The following is a 19,250-nucleotide window of genomic DNA, read 5'->3' as shown; positions in this document are numbered from 1 at the left end:
TCCATTGTTGTCTTACCAGTTGCATTATCCTCTTTCAACCATAACCCCTTCTTAATACCCATAGCTTCCATATCTTTCCGTGCATTTACACCATCTTTTGACTTACTATTACCCATGAGAGTGTTAATGATATGCTCAGTTATATTCTTCTCTGTATGCATAACATATGTACAATGACGGACTGTGTTTGATCCCCAATTCGGCAAATCATGAAGAATGGACCTTCGAGAAAAGAGTGAGTGGTCAGAAACATCTTCATCGGCTCCCTGTTGCAAACTACCACCTTCTGCTCCTCTTTTACGTTTCTTTGTTGGTGGTTTACCCTTACCCTGTTTGCTTCTCATATCCTTCACCATTTCTTGAATTTGCAATCCTGTTAGTGGCCATGGAGCTTTACCATGTTTTACCCCTCCACTGAAGTTTGTCTTGTCATCTCTGTACTTGTGTTTGGATGGCAGCCATCTTCGATGTCCCATATAACATATTTTCTTACTATACGGCCCCACTCAGAAACTGTTTCTTCGCCATAGGTAGGACACGCATAATATCCATGAGTCACACATCCGGACAGAGTCCCTAATTCCGAAAAATCATGAATGGCCCATAACAACCTTGCCTTCAACAGAAATTCAGACTTTGTGAAGCTTTCGAATGCCATAACACCATCATTCCATAACTCTTTCAACTCCTCTATCAATGGTTGTAAGTACACATCAATGTCTTTACTTGGTGCTCTTGGGCCTGATATCAACAAATATAACATGGATAATTCGCGCTTCATAAACATTGAAGGTGAAAGGTTGTACGGACACAGTATCACCGGCCAACAGCTGTAATTGAGACCAAAACATCCATTTGGGTTGAATCCATCAGTTGTATCCCAAGAGTAACATTCCGTGCTTCCTTAGCAAATTCAGGACAAAATTTATCCGCACACCGCCAAGCTGTAGAATCAACCGGATGACGCATTATATTGACATCAATCTGTGCTCTAGAATGCCAAAGCATCGCCTCTGCTATCCATGACATAATGTAAAGTCTTTTTAGCCTTGCAATTATTGGAAAATGCCTTAAAGTCTTCTGCGCAACTTGTGTAAGTTTTCTCTCATTATTAAAAACTCTTACATACCGAGGTTCTTGACATACCGGACATTTCACCAATGAACTATTATCCTTCCAATAAAGTACACAGTCATTTATACAAGCATCATAAGTGACATAGTCCAACCCCAGCTCTTTAATAATCTTCTTGATATCTGGAAACTTGGATGGAAGGGTGTTACCTTCGGGAAGCAACTCTTTCATCAACTCTAACATTGCTGTAACACCGTTGTCTGAAATTCCAAACTGAGTCTTTATGTTGTTCACCATAATCGTAGCGTACATTGCCGACTTTTCTTTAAGACATGAAGGATATAATGGTTCTCTTGCCTGCTCAGCCGCTGACTTCTTTTTCTGATAACACCTGCTGGTTCCAACATTCACATCAACACCTGCTTCTGCATTCTCATCAACACCTGCTTCTCCATTCTCATTCATCCCTGCCCTAACATTTTCATCCACATCTGCTGTAATACTCTCATTCAAAACTGTTGTGACATCATTATCGGCTACATATTCAGTTGTAGTGTTACGTGCTGCTTCTAAACTTTCCCCATGAAAGCGCCATGTTGTGTACATCTCTTGCATACCATATTTCAGCAAATGAAATGATATCTCACTCACGGTAATTAAACCTTTAGCATTCATACAACGACGACAAGGGCATGAAAACAAAGTACACCCACCACCATTAATCCTGGCAAACTCTATGAATGACTTCACACCTTGTCTGTAATCTATCGACTTACCGGGACACTTCATCCATTTCTTATCTACATCATTTGACATATTACCCTTCAAACATCAAACAAAATCACTTAGTCCTAGTGGTACAGGGTTGCTGAAGTCCTGCAAGTTAGCGACAGAAACATCCCCTCAAAGAAGACAGAATGAGCTACAAGTAGCTTTTGCGAATATCCACTAGGACTGTTATCATATTTCCCACTGAGAATTACTCAATATCAAAACAAAACTTCCTAACTATAGTTTATTTAAACTTAAAAAACTATCTTAACATGAAACTAAAGTACAAATCATGATGAACATATTTATGGAACAACTAGCTGGATATGTTCTCAGTTCAAAACTTCCTAACTTTAGTTCATTTAAGCTTAAAAACTACCTTAACATAAAAACTAAAGTTCAAATCATGATGAGCATATTTATGGAACAACTAAACATGGTAGTTCATAAAAACACATACCACATCTATGTTCTCAGTTTCAACTTGGACAAAAGTTCTTCAAAGTTCAATAGTTGATGAGCAGCAACAAACCCTAAAGTCATAAAAGAAACACCCATGTTAGAAAAATAAACCTAAAATCAGTTCATACTTTCATTTGACTTCCATTTACTAAAAGCCATCAATGGACACATTAAATCAAAATCACCACCTCTACATTGTACAACTATTTAACTTGAATTGACTGTTGTTATCAATAGCATAAAAGAATCACAAATTATCCTAATTCACAAGCCCTATTACCTACCAGAAACTAGCAGTTCATTTAATGAGTTTATACTTCAACTTTGTCAAATCAATAAGTTATTGCAGTTTATAAAAGATTTAGTACAGCCAAAATAGAAAAGAATTAAGTAACCAGTAACCCAAAATCACAAATCACTGCAACAATATTAACTATTAAGTGTATAATCATGGATCAAAAACTGTCAGTGACTTATAGTATGTAACTAATTTCAAGTGAACCTAATGATGTCAATCAGCACCCATAGCTTATAAACTAGAAATAGAAATTTTCGAAACTAACATAAAACCCTAAAATCAGTTCAATTTTTCGAATCTTATACCTTCTAAGTCTTCAAAATTCTTCAATCTTCAAGTCTTCAAACCCTAACAGGAAATTAGAAAAAAAAATCGAATTAGATTTGTATGAAGAAGATTAACAAAACATAACTCATATGAAACAAATCTTTTTAGATTCACGGATTAAAAAATGGAAAAAATAAAAATAAAAATAAAAATGAAATGAAGCCCTAAATAACAGACCAATTAAAAAAAAAGATGAAACCCTAAAAATTGAAAAACTTATAACGATTAACACTCACACAGATCGATGATTGAAAGGTATTGAAAAGATTAAATAGATTTCAATGATGTTTCTCGGCTAATACGATCTCTGTGATGAAACTAGGGTTTCATCGCCTGAGAGGAGAGAAAAAGCAGAAGCAGAAGAGAGGAGAGAAAAAAGAATAAGGATAATGAATCTCGATCTGTTATACTACTGCTATCACGTGAATGGCACACTCGTGGGAGGAAATATCCTCTCGTATAACTAATTGTGGGTGGAAATATATTGCTAGGCGTGTGAGTCGCAGGCGCACATACTCAAGGTGTGGCGACCCAAGTGTGACCAAGCGTGTGAGTGGCACGCCTACAAAAATTTTCGTAACAGCTCAAAAAAATTCGTAACGGCTTAGACCTGTTACTAATTTTTTAAAATTTAGTAACATCTCCAGCCTGTTACGAAATTTTTGTAACGGCCATTTGTAACAGGAAATTTGCAACGGCCCATAAGCCGTTACGAATCCATGTTACTATTCCAGGAATTTGGTGTAGTGTAAAGCCTGCGGTTTTGGGTCGTAGCAACTCTTTGTTGTAGATGAGATCAGCTAAGGGAATCAAGTGCGCAGTATCCTGCTGGGATCAGAGGCGTAGGAGTGTAACTGTACCTTGGATCGGTGGGAGACTGATTGGGGTTCAACTATAGTCCAGTCCGAAGTTAGTTTGTAGTAGGCTAGTGTCTGTAGCGGCTTAATACAGTGTGTATTCAATCTGGACTAGGTCCCGGAGTTTTTCTGCATTTGCGGTTTCCTCGTTAACAAAACTTCTGGTGTCTGTGTTATTTATTTTCCGCATTATATTTTATATAATTGAAATAATACAGGTTGTGCGTTAAGATCATCAATTGAAAATCCAACCTTTGGTTGCTGATTGATATTGATTGATCCTTGGATATTGGTCTTTGGTACCATCCAAGTTATTCCTTGTGTTTGATTAAAGACTCGCTATTGTTTTAGCTTGAGTAAATCAAAACAAGTGACAGATATTAACTCCTTGAGATACTTTAATCTAGATTGAGTCTGACTGTCTAGTTGATTCTCTAGCAAAGTATTTCGGAGTTAGTCCATACAGATTGCTAATCGAATTATTGGATGGTGTTGTTAGACCCCCGCTTTTTCAGGCACGATTGCGTTGGCGTTGATTTTTCTTACACCAAGAGGTCAATGGTAGTACAAAGGGTTTTCTTCGCTCCTAAAGAAGAAGACAATGATTGCTGGCAACGCGAAAACATATTTCATTCAACTTGCACCATTGAAGGTAAAATTTGCCACTTTGTTATTGATGGTGGAAGTTGTGAGAATGTTATTTCAGTAGATGTTGTGAACAAGCTACGTCTAAGTACTAAAGAACACTCTAACCCGCACAAGCTTTCATGGCTTAAAAGGGGAACTGAGGTAAGTGTTTCTAAGCAATGCTTAGTTCAGTTTTCGATTGGTTCTACTTATCACGATAAATCTTGGTGTGATTTAGTACCTATGGATGCGTGTCATATCTTGTTGGGAAGACCTTGGCAATTTGATCTAGATGTTTCTCATAATGGGAGAAAGAACACTTATTCTTTTGTGTTTGATGATAAACGTATTGTATTATTACCCAAAAAGGATATGTCTTTCAACCGCATGCCAGCCTTGTTAACAATGCAACAGTTCGAAGAAGAAATGAAGGAGTTAGATGTCGTGTATATTTTAATGGGAATGAACAGTGGTAGTGATTTTGATGCTCCAGATGCGGTTCAGCCACTGTTAGATGAATTTAGAGATGTCTTCCCAACTGACCTTCCTGAAGGACTCCCACTGTTAAGTGACATTCAACATCAGATTGATTTGGTTCCTGGTTCTTCCTTGCCAAATCGTCCTAATTACCATATGAGGCCGAAAGAACACGAAGAGTTGCAACGACAAGTTATGGAGTTATTAGCAAAAGGATTTATTCGGGAGAGCTTAAGTCCTTGTGATGTTCCGGCATTACTTACACCGAAGAAAGATGGAAGTTGGCGGGTGTGTGTAGATAACCGGGCTATCAATAAGATTACAATTAAGTATCGCTTCCCAATTCCTCGTCTTGATGATTTGTTAGATCAATTACACGGGGATACGGTTTTTAGCAAGCTGGATTTGAGGAGTGGTTACCATCAGATTCGAATTAATCTTGGGGATGAATTGAAAACGGCCTTTAAGATACGCGAAAGGTTATATGAATGATTGGTAATGCCATTTGGTTTATCCAATGCTCCAAACACATTTATGCAAGTGATGAATCAGGTACTAAAACTATTTATTGGAAAGTGTGTGGTTGTCTATTTTGATGATATTTTGGTCTTTAGTGTTGATTTTGATACTCACTTGGCTCACTTGAGGAGGTGCTTACTGCATTGCGGAAACATAAGTTGTATGCAGCAACAAAGAAATGCTCTTTTTGCACCGATAAGGTTCTTTTCCTTGGTTATGTGATAACCAAAGAAGGAATCAAGGTTGACGAAAGTAAAATTGATGCATTGAGAACTTGGCCAAGCCCTTCAACCTTAACAAAAGCAAAGGCGTTTCATGGTTTTGCGTCTTTCTATAGGCATTTTATCAAAAATTTCAGTACTATAGTGGCTCTCATTACAGACTGTTTGAAAACAGGGAATTTTATCTGGACGGAAGAGGTAGAAAGGAGTTTTCATGATATAAAACACAAGCTTATGACTACTACAATACTGTCATTACCAGACTTTACGAAAACCTTTGAGGTACACACTGATGCCTCCAAGGTTGGTGTTGGAGCTGTTCTTAGCCAACAAGGAAGATCCGTGGCATATTTCAGCGAGAAGTTGGGTGGGTCAAAGCTTAGGTACAGTACTTACGAACTCGAGTTTTATGTTATTGTTCAAACTTTCAATCACTGGCGGCATTACCTTATCCACGGTGCATTTTTTCTCTACACCGACTATGATGCATTGAAATACACTGGGCAACAGGATTCTATAAGACCAAGACACTCACAGTGGTCTAATTATTTACAAGAGTTACCTTCGTGATAAAGCATAAGTCAGGAATCCACAATCGAGTTGTGGATGCTTTGAGTCGGCGTAGAACGCTTCTTACAACACTCACTTCTCAGGTACTTGGTTTTGAAACCATAAGAGAGTCACTAGTTATTGATCCGATTTTTCCCCGATAATTATGGCAGTGCAGAATAAGGAGCGTACAAATTTTATCCTCCATGAAGGTTTTTTATTCATGGGGAAGCGTTTATGCATTCCAGATGGAAGTCTTCGGTATAACATTATAAATGAACTGCATAGTGAGGGCCATTTTGGTCGTGATAAGACGTTACTCCTTGTCGCGGATTCTTATTTCTGGCCTGGGTTAATCAAGGAAGTTGATAAATTTTTCTGTCGTTGCCACATTTATCAAGTTTCGAAAGGGGTTGCAACCAATGCGGGTTTATACATGCCATTACCAGTTCCAATGACACCTTGGACTGACATCAGCATGGATTTTGTCTTATGTTTACCTAGAACCCAGTGAGGAATGGATTCTATATTTGTCGTGGTTGATAGGTTCTCGAAGATGGAACACTTCATTGCGTGCAAGAAGACAACGGATGCTGTAAACGTAGACCAACTGTTCTTTAGAGATGTTTACGGATTACATGGGCTTCCATCCTCTATTGTTTCAGATAAGGACACACGATTCTTAAGCTATTTCTGGCGAAGTTTGTGGAAGATGTTACAAACAAGTTTGAACTTCAGTACCGCATACCATCTGCAGACGGACGGGCAGACATAAGTTTTTAATCGTTCGTTGGGTAATCTTCTGCGCAGTTTGATTTTCTCTAACACTAAGTCGTGGGATCAACAATTGTTTCCAACAGAATTTGCTTTTAACAGGTCAGTTAATCGGAGTACTGGGTTTAGTCCTTTCTATATTATATACTGATACAACCCAAGGTCGGCGTTAGAGTTAGCTCCTGTTCCCGACTTGAATAAGTTCCCAGCAAGAGCTGCAAAGGTTTACACTCAACTACAGGATATTCATGCTGCTGTACACAAGAAACTCCTAGAAACGGATGCAAAGTATAAAGCTACAGCGGACCGGAGTCGTCGATTTGTTGAGTTTGAGGTTGGCGATCGTGTTTGGGCCGTCTTCACAAAGGTTCGTTTTTCTGCTGGGGAGTACATAAAGCTTGGCCCTCGTAAGATTGGACCCCTAGAAGTGCTGGAGAAGATAAATTCTAATGCCTATCGTCTACGACTTCCAAGTCACTTGAAAACTGCAGATGTATTCAATGTTAAGCATCTCATTCCTTACTATGGTGACAATGTAGAAGATGAAGAGGAAAATTCAAAGACGAATTTTCTTTCTGTTAGGGAGAATGATGAAGTAGAAGAGTTTGCCTTGGCTTCCATAGAAGCAAAGGACCCGAAAGTGGTTCAAGTACGCAAGTAGTTTAGGAAAGTTTGGTTTTTCTGTCAACTCACGCTTTTAGGGTTTTCGATTTCTTCGCATTTAAGGTTTATCTTTCCTTTTATGTTTATCTTAGGATTATCTTTTTCTTAGCTTCCAAGTTTTATGCTCTATTTAAGTTAGCCAGGAATGTTATTTGGAAGACAGTTGATTAATAAGAAGAAAGTTTGAAACTCGCAGATTTTTATGTTCAGTTTGTGTTTAATCCTATATCCCTCCATCACCAACTGTATACAAGCTATCCAGGGATAAAAATATTTAAGTTGCTGATATGATTTCTTCGGAGAGAAGTTGGAAATTCGATTTCAAACTGGTCCTTACAAATTCAGAAGCTGATGAATTTACAACTGTACTCACCGTTATTGGGGATTCTCCACCAGTTCTAGACAGCATGTCAGATATAAGGAGATGGTTGCTTCATTCTACAGGTGTGTTCTCTGTCAAAACATTATACACAAAGTTAGTGGAATCAAGTGGAATAGATAATTTCCCTTATCAGTTCGTCTGGAAGACGACTATACCACCGAAGATTAATCTTTTTGTTTGGAGTCTGACTCATGGAAAGTTAAACACAAAAAATGTACTGCTGCACAAGGGTCTAGAGGTACAAAACTGTTGTGTACTTTGGGGGAATGTCCTGGAAACCCAAGACCACCTATTCCTGCACTGTAAGATTGCGCATAGAGTGTGGTCGATGTTGCTGCCAAGTAACTGTTGTGCCTGGGTAACTCCTAGAACGGTAATGGATTTAGCTCTGTGTTGGCATACTACTTCATTCTCATACAATGATAATTATTTTTGAAGTTTAATTCCAGATGTAATTTCCTGGACTTTGTGGAACGAACGTAATAGCCGCACCTTCGATAGTAATCACAACTTTAAAACAGATGATGATCTAGGAGATGAAGCAAAAACTTCAATACTTCTTTGGGCTGCAGCTGTGGGAACAAGAGTCCATGTGAACTTTGCTAGTTCCATACTCGAGGATTGGGATAATCTGTTTGTGTGACGTTATGTAATTTTCTCTTCTTTTTTTTTCTTTTTTTTTTTCCTTTTTCTATTTACTCTACCCTATGTACATTCTATCTTTCTAATATATCATTTCTTTTCTGATCAAAAAATAAAATAAACACCTATCTGATGATTGTTTCGGCCAAGAAGTATCTAAAGATGACACGACGGGTCAGCTTGCAGGTGATTGTAATAATCGAAATGGCAGCGATTGCGGGGGTTTGATTTCATGTCTTTGATGAGTTCAACGCCCAATCTTATTAGAGCACCAATATTTATGTGCTCTTTTTTTCATAACAATTTTGCTTTGGGGCTTTCTTAAAACTATCTTTCGTTTATGGTAAAATACTGAGTAGTTTATTGTCTATTTATTTATTTTTCGTAAGTTTCTTAAATTTTACAGAGCTTAGCTAATTTGTAAAAACAAAATTTATCTTGAATTATAAACATCATCTGAACTGAAAGTTGAGTGTGGATATGAAAGGGAATGCTTTGAAGAGATCAGTGGCGGACCCAGTGTGAAACAAGGGTGCGCAGTTGCGACCCCTCCACACTTGGCTTCCAAGCCTAATTTCCCAAGCCCAATTTTTTTTACAAGCCTAATTTTACATTTTTGCTACCCCTAATAGAATTTTACTTTCCCTTAATCTAGTTTATAGCTTTGCCGCCATAAGAGATTGAAATGATCTCTTCCGTCTGTCAATCAAGAAAAAAGAAGACCCAGGAAACACACTGCATCGTTTTGAACAAATTATTTGCCCATTGTATTATGCCTAGGCCCTAGGACGAGCCTTCCATGACTGGCAAGTGATGAAGATGTAGCACCACACATCCAAGATATGGCATATAACATACCACGTCACCGCGTTCTATTTTCTTCCATTTTTTTGTTATTTTCGCCAATCAGTGATGGTCAGGATGCCCATCTACTAGTCCTCCATGGGCTACCAGCCAACCAACCAAATTCAACCTATGTCTTCTTGCTCTCGGTTTCTCTCACTCTTCAAAATTCAAACTGATTTCACAGACAAAACAAATGCAAATTGAAATCAATGTCTATCTTAATGAAACTAGTAATGGTGGTGGTGATGGTTTCATCAATGGCCATGATGCTGTGCACGTGTCAAGCTAGAACCGATATTTGTCATCCTGTCATTCTGGTACCTGGAAGTGGTGGCAACCAATTAGAAGCTAAGCTAAGCAGAGATTATTACAAGACATCAAGTTTAGCTTGCAGATTCTTAACCCCCGCTCATCGTTGGTTCAGACTATGGTTTGATCTGAAAGTCTTAGTACAACCATTTACAGAGTGCTTTGCTGAACGTATGACTCTTCACTATGACCCCGTCAAGGATGATTACCGGAATGCGCGTGGTGTTGAGACGCGAGTTCCTTATTTTGGCTCAACTGAGGGACTTCAATACCTCAATCCGAACCCCATCCTCAAGTAATTACTTTCCCTTTCTCCAATTTGGTTTCTGCATGATTTTCATCGACTTAGTTAGGACTATGACATCAATTTTCAGGGACATCACAGCGTACATGGCACCACTGGTGGAATCACTCGAGCGACAAGGCTACGTAGAAGGTCAGGACCTATTTGGAGCTCCATATTCTTGCTGGAGAGGGTCATCCTTCAGCTGTTGGCACTAAATATCTCCAACAACTGAAGGGGTTAATAGAGAAAGCAAGCAAATCTAATGGCGGAAAACCAGTCATAATACTGTCACACAGCTTAGGAGGTCTTTTTGTTCTTCAATTGCTTAATAGGAATCCGGTTTCGTGGCGTCAAAAATTCGTAAAACATTTTATTGCACTGTCAGCTCCGTGGGGTGGAACAGTTCAAGAAATGCTTACATTTGCTTCAGGGTACTCACTGGGTGTGCCATTAGTAAACCCATTATTAGTAAGAGCTGAGCAAAGAAGTTCTGAAAGTAATTTATGGCTTTTACCTTCTCCTAAACTATTTGGTCGCAAACTTCCTCTAGTAATCACACCAAACAAGACTTACACATCATCAGACATGCCACAATTCCTCGACGATATTGGTTTTCCAGAAGGCGTTTTTCCTTATACGAATCGGATTCTGCCGTTAACGGAGAGTTTAGTTTCACCCGGCTTGCCAATCACTTGTGTAGTCGGGACCGGAATAAAGACTGCAGAGACATTGTTTTATGCTAATAATAAAGATGGGTTTGATAAACAACCTGAGATTGTGTATGGAGACGGAGATGGAACTGTGAATCTACTGAGCTTGCTGCGACTCGAATCAGAGTGGCCAAAAGAAAAGTCTCTTAAGGTGATTAGAGTTGCTAATGTCTCTCATACGGATATACTCAAGGATGCCATTGCACTTGGCAAAATAATGGATGAAATTACAATGATAAATTTGAATGTACTTAGCTCAGTTCTATAGAAATTTGAATATCAATTCACAAAAATTGTCAATGTATATCTTGCAAAAAAAACTTGCACACGCCAAATTTTAGAAGTGTAGCGGAGGTGCGCAGAATGGAGCCTGCCGTTGCAGTAGTTTACCTGGCCAACAATTGTTGCGCCCTAGATGGTAACTTGGTTATTGCGCGCACGAGTTAAGACTAATAGTATAAAGAAAATTGCAGCGGCAGTATCAAGAAATGCGCTTGCGTCATTGCGACAAAACCAAGAATTGACTGTATACTGTAATACTCACGGAGGGAGGAGAAAAAGTTTTATTGTTGTTTTGTGATTTCAAAACCTTTTTCGAGTGTGGATTTCGTTAATCTATTGTGGTAAATTTGATGGGTTAACTCGATAAAACCATTGGTTTCAAATTCCATTAATCTTGAGTTGAGCAGTTTCCCATGCCTTGGGAAAAGAAAGACCGAATTTGGGAACTCACTCTTCCTATAAATAAAGACACTGATTTCATGACTGCCCCATGAAACAATGTGACAATGTCACGTGGTGGTACTAACTCTTTTCTGGGTTCATGTACGTGCTGCTGACCCTTTTGCTTAACGTTAGCATCATTTTCAGTTCAGAGGCTTGATGTGCATGGAATGCAGTTGAACCACTAGTTGCTAGTGAAATGTATGTTGCACATTGAAAAGAAAGGGTGCCAAATTAAATTGTTAGCATCGATGATTCTTTCTAGATTTCGAAGTATGTGTTCATACATTTGATGTGGCCATCTAAGATTAGGTTACCTACATCTCATTTTTCTTGATCAGGTTCGTATATGTTTAGCTGGCTGATTGGGTTCGCTGGTAGTTGTTTTATCTGCACACCGTTCTATCATTTTTGATCTACCAGCATCATGATATTATTAGAGTACTAACAAAAACTTTTGATAAGTGAAAATTTTATCTTAATTATTAACTGCATTAACTAAACGTTATTATGTTTTTCAATGGTTAGTTATTGCTGACAGATCAAAAATACTCACACAGCCCCTAACCAAACTTTCCCCTTACAAACCACTTGCCCAACACCACTAAGAAAGGAGGAGTATACGGTGGCTTTAAAGGTGCCATATAATTGGATGTTGATTTCTCTCGTTTTGACGCTTAAAGTATATACCTTTTCACGTTGCCAATGCCTTTAGGAAAAGATAGAGAACATAGTTTTGACCGGACTCCCGCACACATAAAACACCATACCATTAGAATTACGGTGGCCAAAAGCAGGGACAAGATGCATGGGTTCGCCTAGGTAATGTCGGAGTATTGTGAACTCTTTTTCGCTTTATCTCCTCCCCTTAAACCTGCTTCCTAGCTCGTGTATTGCTCAAGAACTCCCCATTCACGTGCAAATGCGGTATTCTATTCTGTCTCTCTCGTACAAGAGAAATAACCAATAAAATACTTAAAATGAAAAACAAATAAAAAAGAACCTATAAAATCTAGTCTCTTCTGCAGTCGTATCTAATAAGCTCACGTGTGATGTTCTCTAGGATGCCTATTTTACCCATACTCCCTCCACATCCAGATGCCAAAAAGAGATTTGAATCAAATCTTGACCGGTCTTGTTCTTTCACCACGAAACAACGGTATCCCCGTCCGCAATCTGAACTTGACGCCAGACAGTTAGACACAAATAACTTCAAATAGGCCTGTAAATGGATAACCGAATATCCGTTATTCATCTGAATTCGTATTGAAATTTTGGATACCCGTTATACTTACTGGAAACGGATGCGCAGCTGAAATTAGTCGGGCACACGATCTCTCGGCCAGTACATCCTTTAAAATCTGTCCACCGTCGAATCGGCCATAATGAGGTTGGGGATGGGACAAATAGATAAAGAAACAGAAAGGACTGGTTGTTTAAAGAACACAATCATAACTGTATTTAAACGCATGTAACCACCACATGAGCCCCAAACCTAGATATGTAAATGTCTTTTGACCATAACAACTGGGAGAGTGGACTGCCAGTGAGCCAGCCAGGAGGCTTCAGTTCAATAAACAAAACATCAGTACGTTTTTTTTTGAATTCCATTTCCGATCCAATTAAGTTGGATTTTGATTATAAAACTTGCTGTCGTTGTTGACGTTTCCTGGTCCTTCCTTCCTGTCTTAATTAAATCGGACTTTATTTAAACAGCACACATCTTGTGCGGGACCACTGCTTCTTCTGTTTGATGGATCTTACTTTGGGTCCCACTTCATGTGTATCAACTTTGAGTTAGATGATGAAGCCTGTTCATCAATCATCATGGTTTGGTCTGGTCATTGGTGACCCTTTGACATGCACCAGGGACAGACTAAGATTTGGTTTGATTTTATATATCCTTTGAATCGTGGGAATATGGAGTCACACAGTTCATCGTGTTCAAAATCTTTGTATGACTGTATCCATTGTGGCTTTAATTGTTCTGTTACAAGTGCGGTGACCGAGCTTGTGAAAGTTTGATGTGTAAAGTTAAAATAGTTTGGAACTGGCCAACTATTTTTGTGAGGCACATTTTGTAATGCAGAATAAAATTTGGATTTTATTTATTTATTTTAATTTGCATTTTTGACATTTGAACAAGTGCCAAATTCAAAAGCCGAAACCTTTTAACCATTTCCTGTATCAATTTATTTTTATTTCTGGAAGATGTATTTCTGATAATATATTCATAGCTCATGAGATGTATTGTAAAAGAGAAAAGAAAGATGAGAAAGGTATTATGAGTATTAAGATTGATAAGCAAAGGTTTTTTATAGAGTTGACTGAAACTTTTTGTTAGCTATAATGTAGAAAATGAAGTTCAACAGTGTTGACTGAAACTTCTTTTTTATAGAGTTGACTGGAAAAATGGCGCCTACTTATTCAACAGTGTACCTTAACTACGACTTTGGATGTGCTTGTTAGTGAGGTGTCGGCAAATTCTTCTCTCCTTCTAAAGGTCTCAGACAAGGAGACCCTTTATATCCTTATTCGTTTCTTTTTTTGCATGGAGACCCTCTCAAGGACTCTTAGTCATGCTAAAACATTGGTCTAATCTATGGAATCCAAATCTGCAAGGATGCCACATACATCAACCATCTCTTATTTGTTGATGATTGTATGGTTTTTAATAATGCCGACATGACTGAATGCAACAACTTAGTGGATATCTTCAAAATATTTAACATCACCTCTGGTTTGAAAAAGCGGGGGTCTAACAACACCACCCAATATTTCGCTTAGCAATCTGTATGGACAAACTCGAATATACTTTTAAAAGAATCAACACGACTCAATCAATTAAAAGTACATCAACGAGTTTATATCTCTCTCTCCTGATTTGATTTCCTCAAACAGAAACTACGAATACTAATCAAATATAAGGAATAACTTGGATGGTACCAAAGACCAATATCCAAGGATCAATCAATGACAATCAACAACCAAAGGTTGGATTACTCTAATTGATGATCTAACGCACAACCTGTATTATTTCAATTATAAAGATAAAACAATATAATGCGAAAACTGAAATAACACAGACACCAGAAATTTTATTAACGAGGAAACCGCAAATGCATAAAAACCCCGGGATCTAATCCAGATTGAACACACACTGTATTAAGCCGCTACAGACACTAGCCTACTCCAATCTAACTTCGGACTGGACTGTAGTTAAACCCCCAATCAGTCTCCCACTGATCCAAGGTACAGTTGTACTCCCTACGCCTCTAATCCCAGCAGGATACTGCGCACTTGATTCCCTTAGTTGATCTCACCCACAACTAAGAGTTGCTACGACCCAAAATCGCAGGCTTTGACAATAAACAAATCTTTCTCACACAGACAAGTCTATCAAAGGATCAATCTGTCTCCCAGAGAAAAACCCTAAAGTTTTTGTTCCGTCTTTTGATAATAATCAAGGTGAACAGGAACCAATTAATAATCCGGTCTTATGTTCCCGAAGAACAGCCTAGATAAATCAATCACCTCACAATAATCTTAATCGTATGGTAGCGAAACAAGATGTTGCAGAATCACAAACAATGAGACGAAGATGTTTGAGACTACTTTTTGTTATATCTCGTCTATCGGAGATATTAATCTTAATCCAATCAATCTGATTGTACTCGTATGATAGAAGATGCAAGATCAGATCACACAACTACGATAAAAGTAGTATCGGTCTGGCTTCACAATCCCAATGAAGTCTTTAAGTCGCTAACCTGGTTTTAGAAGAATAAAACCAAAGGTTAAAGGAGAAACGACTCTAGCACGCAAACTAGTATCACACGTGAAGTGTGGGGATTGTCTTTGCACAATACAAGATGTCTCCTTTATACAGTCTTTCAAATCAGGGTTTCGCCTTGGTCACAAAGCAAACAATATCCACCGTTAGATGAAAACCTTATTTAGATTCAAGTTAATGTTTCTCAACCGTTATATCGAAAACTTATCTTTTTATACACAAATGAAATGCACGCTTTTAGGTTTGTTAATCGTACCCAAACGTGTATATTGTTGGTTCAACAATAGTTAACCAAAAGGTTAGCCATATGAGCATTTCATACCAACCATATTCTTCTTCACCATAACTAGCTCAAATGACTTCAAATGAACTAGTTAGAGAGTTGTTCAGAAATCTTCTCCAGATATATAACCTTCTTAAGTTCGCACACTAGGTTCGCAGACTTAAGCAACCGGGCAGAATTTACAAACTCCAGCAGAAAATCTCGGCAAAGACTTTCCTCCGGTTCGCGGACTGGGTTCGCGGACTGGTACTCACAAAACAAGTTTGTCAAGTCCAGCAGAATTTATCGGGATGAGAAGTTCGGCAGTTCGCGGACTAAGTTCGCGGACTTGGCAACAAGTAATTCTTCCGGTTTCTCTTGATCAACAAAGTTCGAAATCATTGGTTCAAGGGATAGGACTTATGAACATATGTGTTTCCACAACAATACTTATGTCCATCATTGGTTATGTAATCTAAACTCTCATTCCAATCATTGAATCATTCTTAGAGGACGTTATATAGTTGTTACACCATTTCTCGTCAAAGCAATTTTCAAAGTGATTGAAACATATCATGACTTTCGTCACTAGGTAAAGATAAACATGGTCGAAGCGAAACTCTTACCAACACATATTTCGAGATATAGATAGGCGAGGTATACTCGGATCGAAATACCAAATGTGTATAATCTAAGTCTATATATAACATACGACTTTTTGTCTCAATAAATAGGAGATAGAGTAGATGGCAAGGTAGTTAATATCGCGTATCGGTCTCGTATCGGCCGGGTCCGATACACCTATACAAAAGATAATATCGGTTTTTATCGGTGATACATCATTTAATATAGAATTTCAAATAATTATAAAAACATAATAAAAAATAATGGGAATCATACACATATCTCAAATTTCCAACATACAAGGTGGTTTATTAGCCAACGTTATGATTGTTGTCCCGTTATGCCGGTAAATATTTTTATTATCCTTCATATTTATCTTTTATACTTCTCTTCCTTGCAATCGACATATGGTTTCCATCTTATATCCTACCATATAGTCATTTATTTTATATTATAAATATATTAGAGCTTTTTACCTTCTCCAATTGACATTGTACTTGTCTGTAAAGACTAGATGCATGTTGATAAAAAAATTATTTACAAAACTGATATTATCGGTGCACAAGTAAAACCCATATATCGGTCTATACCGGCCTGTACAACCGATAATATCATTTCGTCTTTGTATCGCCGATATTTTCGATATCGTATAGGTATACTCCGATATCCGATAAAAATCTGTAATATCGGCCTGTACAACCGATATTGACTACCTTGGTAGATAAACTTTTGAATGACAGATAAGTTCAAGTCTTCACATACCTTTTTGTCGATAAGATCCACCGGTTCCTTGAGTAATTCTTCTTCTTGTATGATGAATCGCTATGAAGTCCTTGAGCTCAACTACACTTTCTATCCTAGTCCGAGACTTAGCTATAGTAGACTAGAAATCAAGACTTATAGTTTTGATCACTAACATTGACAAACATGCTTGAGATAGCAACGCATACGAGTTCGACCGAGCAATGCTCTAACATGGTTAACTTATTAACTTCAACAAATCTGGAATTTTATTTAACAGAAATACTGATGAAGTCCTGGACAACCATATAAGTTCTCATACTGATGTTCAGATGATTGATATCAATGATAAGTACCTGGGAGCTCCCCTTTCTACCAACATAAGTAAAATCACTTCCTTTCAAACCTTATATGAATAAGCTCAAGATCAAATTGAATGGATGGAAATATAAGCATCTAAACTTTGTTGGTAGAAACATCTTCATCAGCTCTGTTAACTCCACATCAAGTGTTTATCAGATGAACTGTTTCAAGCTTCCAGAGCACGTCAGGAACTAAACAAGATTTAGAGAGACTTATTTTGGGAAAAATATCTTGATAATCCTACATGTTACTACCCTAAGGCTTGGGATTCCATCTTCAAGCCAAAGGAGCTACGCGGTTTATGATTCATCAATATGGACCTGTCAATAGCTCTATGATCACTAAAATAGGGTGGAGACTGACCCAGAACTAAGATTTCCTGTGGTACCAACTAATGTCTGGTAAGCATTTTAGAGATACTAACATTATGAACTTGAGCACAAAACCAAATGCTTGAGATTCCTGGATCTGGAAAGGTATCCTGGAGGGCATCAAGAGTATTCAAAATTATAGTAAACGAAAGGTTGGCAATAGCAACAAAATAAACATTTGGGCTGACAAATGACTCTTTGATCCTGACATCCAACTTCATCAACCTTCAGTCTGTCTGGAAGACCTGATGTTGGTTAGACATCTCATAGGAGATAGTGGGGAATGAGATATCAATAAAATAAATGAATGGTTTGCTCAAGAAGAAGATACTTCCATCCTCAATACTACCCTTCATCCATAAGAAGAAGACCAAATCATTTGGATTCTAAATGATAAACAAGATTTTACAGTCAAATCCTTGTACAAGGTAAAGATAACACAAAAGTATAAGAATGGTGTCCGTAATACTGAATGGATATAAGTTTGGAAATTAGAGGTTTCCCTAGCTATTCAGATGTTTATGTGGAAATGTGCTCATGGAATTCTCCCAACCGATGCAAAAATTACAAGTATTTTGCATTACATTGACCCTTTATGCAAACACTGCAAAAGTGGGTAGGAAATCATGACACATCTCTTCATAAACTGTCCATTTTCTGTTGCTGTGTGGAATTTCCTATGGGGGAAAAATAATACTCATATCCTTTCTTTCAACAACTTTGGAGACTGGCTAAGTAGTTGGTTTAACAGCAATCCCAACAGAAGGAATGAGGTTACCACCTATGTTAAAGGTTGTTGGCTTATCTCGAAAGAAAGATGTGACTTCATCTTTAACAACACAAAGATGGGTGCACATCAAACTATCCTGAGCATTAAATATCATTTCTGTGACTATCAGAGAGTGCATACCTTTCGAGACCATATCATAAATAATAAAACTAGTACCATCCGAGACAATACTTTCTCCTTTAAAGGGGAAGAAAATTTTGGAGTTATCATAAATTTTCTTAACATTAATCATGTTGTTGCTAGATAAAGAAGGTTACTCCAACATTTTTTTTTTGTCCTCAACGCCTCCTAAGCCATCCTAATTCTCTGAAACTTGATGTTGCTCTAATTATTGTTGATTTTGCAGGACTTTGCACTGGGGCTAGAGGATATCCAAGGCACCATGGACATGATGAATCCTGGACATAATGAAATCTAACATTTCAGTGGGCAAGCGAGATGAAGAACCATGGTTACAAAAGCTGAAGATATGGATACTCTTAGAAACTTCAAATTTCTGTATTGGGATGTGGTCCAAAAAAGATTCCTTGTTTGCTACCATGCCTATCACAATGGCAGAGATGAGACTCTGAATATGCTTTCTTTTGTATTAGTTAATCTCAATGTAAATAGAAAACATTAACTCCAAAACTTTCGAGCTAGCTTCCATTTACATGGGCTATAATCTCCAAACTCCGACTGTTTGGACTGGAGATATTTTGGCAACTCTAAATTGTAACTTGGACCTTAACCAAAGATTGGACTTCATAAAATCTAATCAGACCATAAACAACTTGTAATTGGAAGTAG

The 19,250-nt window shown here is 37.9% G+C and overlaps 4 protein-coding genes and 1 pseudogene across 4 annotated transcripts; 4 read left to right on the top strand and 1 right to left on the bottom strand.

Moving 5' to 3' along the window:
• Positions 1–816: 816 nt before the first annotated feature.
• LOC113291169 lies at positions 817–1,890 on the bottom strand. Its single transcript, XM_026540735.1, has one exon. It carries the CDS (start codon positions 1,888–1,890, stop codon positions 817–819), a length of 1,074 nt encoding a protein of 357 aa, XP_026396520.1.
• Positions 1,891–4,347: 2,457 nt separating this feature from the next.
• LOC113291168 lies at positions 4,348–5,385 on the top strand. The gene has a single exon (XM_026540734.1). The coding sequence runs from the start codon at positions 4,348–4,350 to the stop codon at positions 5,383–5,385; it is 1,038 nt and encodes a 345-aa protein (XP_026396519.1).
• Positions 5,386–5,391: 6 nt separating this feature from the next.
• LOC113291167 (uncharacterized mitochondrial protein AtMg00860-like) lies at positions 5,392–6,203 on the top strand. Its single transcript, XM_026540732.1, has 2 exons — positions 5,392–5,445; positions 5,544–6,203. The coding sequence occupies exons 1-2, from the start codon at positions 5,392–5,394 to the stop codon at positions 6,201–6,203; spliced, it is 714 nt and encodes a 237-aa protein (XP_026396517.1).
• A 1,598-nt stretch (positions 6,204–7,801) lies between these two features.
• Positions 7,802–8,738, top strand: LOC113288513. The gene is made up of 2 exons (XM_026537578.1): positions 7,802–8,374; positions 8,451–8,738. The coding sequence occupies exons 1-2, from the start codon at positions 7,907–7,909 to the stop codon at positions 8,454–8,456; spliced, it is 474 nt and encodes a 157-aa protein (XP_026393363.1). The 5' UTR covers positions 7,802–7,906; the 3' UTR covers positions 8,457–8,738.
• An 843-nt stretch (positions 8,739–9,581) lies between these two features.
• LOC113288512 lies at positions 9,582–11,160 on the top strand (annotated as a pseudogene).
• Positions 11,161–19,250: the final 8,090 nt, after the last annotated feature.

This window comes from Papaver somniferum, chromosome 6 (assembly GCF_003573695.1).
Source record: "Papaver somniferum cultivar HN1 chromosome 6, ASM357369v1, whole genome shotgun sequence".
NCBI lineage: Eukaryota > Viridiplantae > Streptophyta > Magnoliopsida > Ranunculales > Papaveraceae > Papaver > Papaver somniferum.
Note: the sequence above shows the minus strand (reverse complement) of the source record. Positions and strands in the feature narration are given on the sequence as shown.

Coding starts and splice junctions, on each gene's coding strand:
- LOC113291169 (XM_026540735.1), bottom strand. CDS start 1,890: ATGTCAAATGATGTAGATAAGAAATGGATGAAGTGTCCCGGTAAGTCG.
- LOC113291168 (XM_026540734.1), top strand. CDS start 4,348: ATGGTAGTACAAAGGGTTTTCTTCGCTCCTAAAGAAGAAGACAATGAT.
- LOC113291167 (XM_026540732.1), top strand. CDS start 5,392: ATGCCATTTGGTTTATCCAATGCTCCAAACACATTTATGCAAGTGATG. Junction 5,446..5,543: donor TTATGCAAGTGATGAATCAG/GTACTAAAACTA, acceptor TCACTTGAGGAG/GTGCTTACTGCATTGCGGAA.
- LOC113288513 (XM_026537578.1), top strand. CDS start 7,907: ATGATTTCTTCGGAGAGAAGTTGGAAATTCGATTTCAAACTGGTCCTT.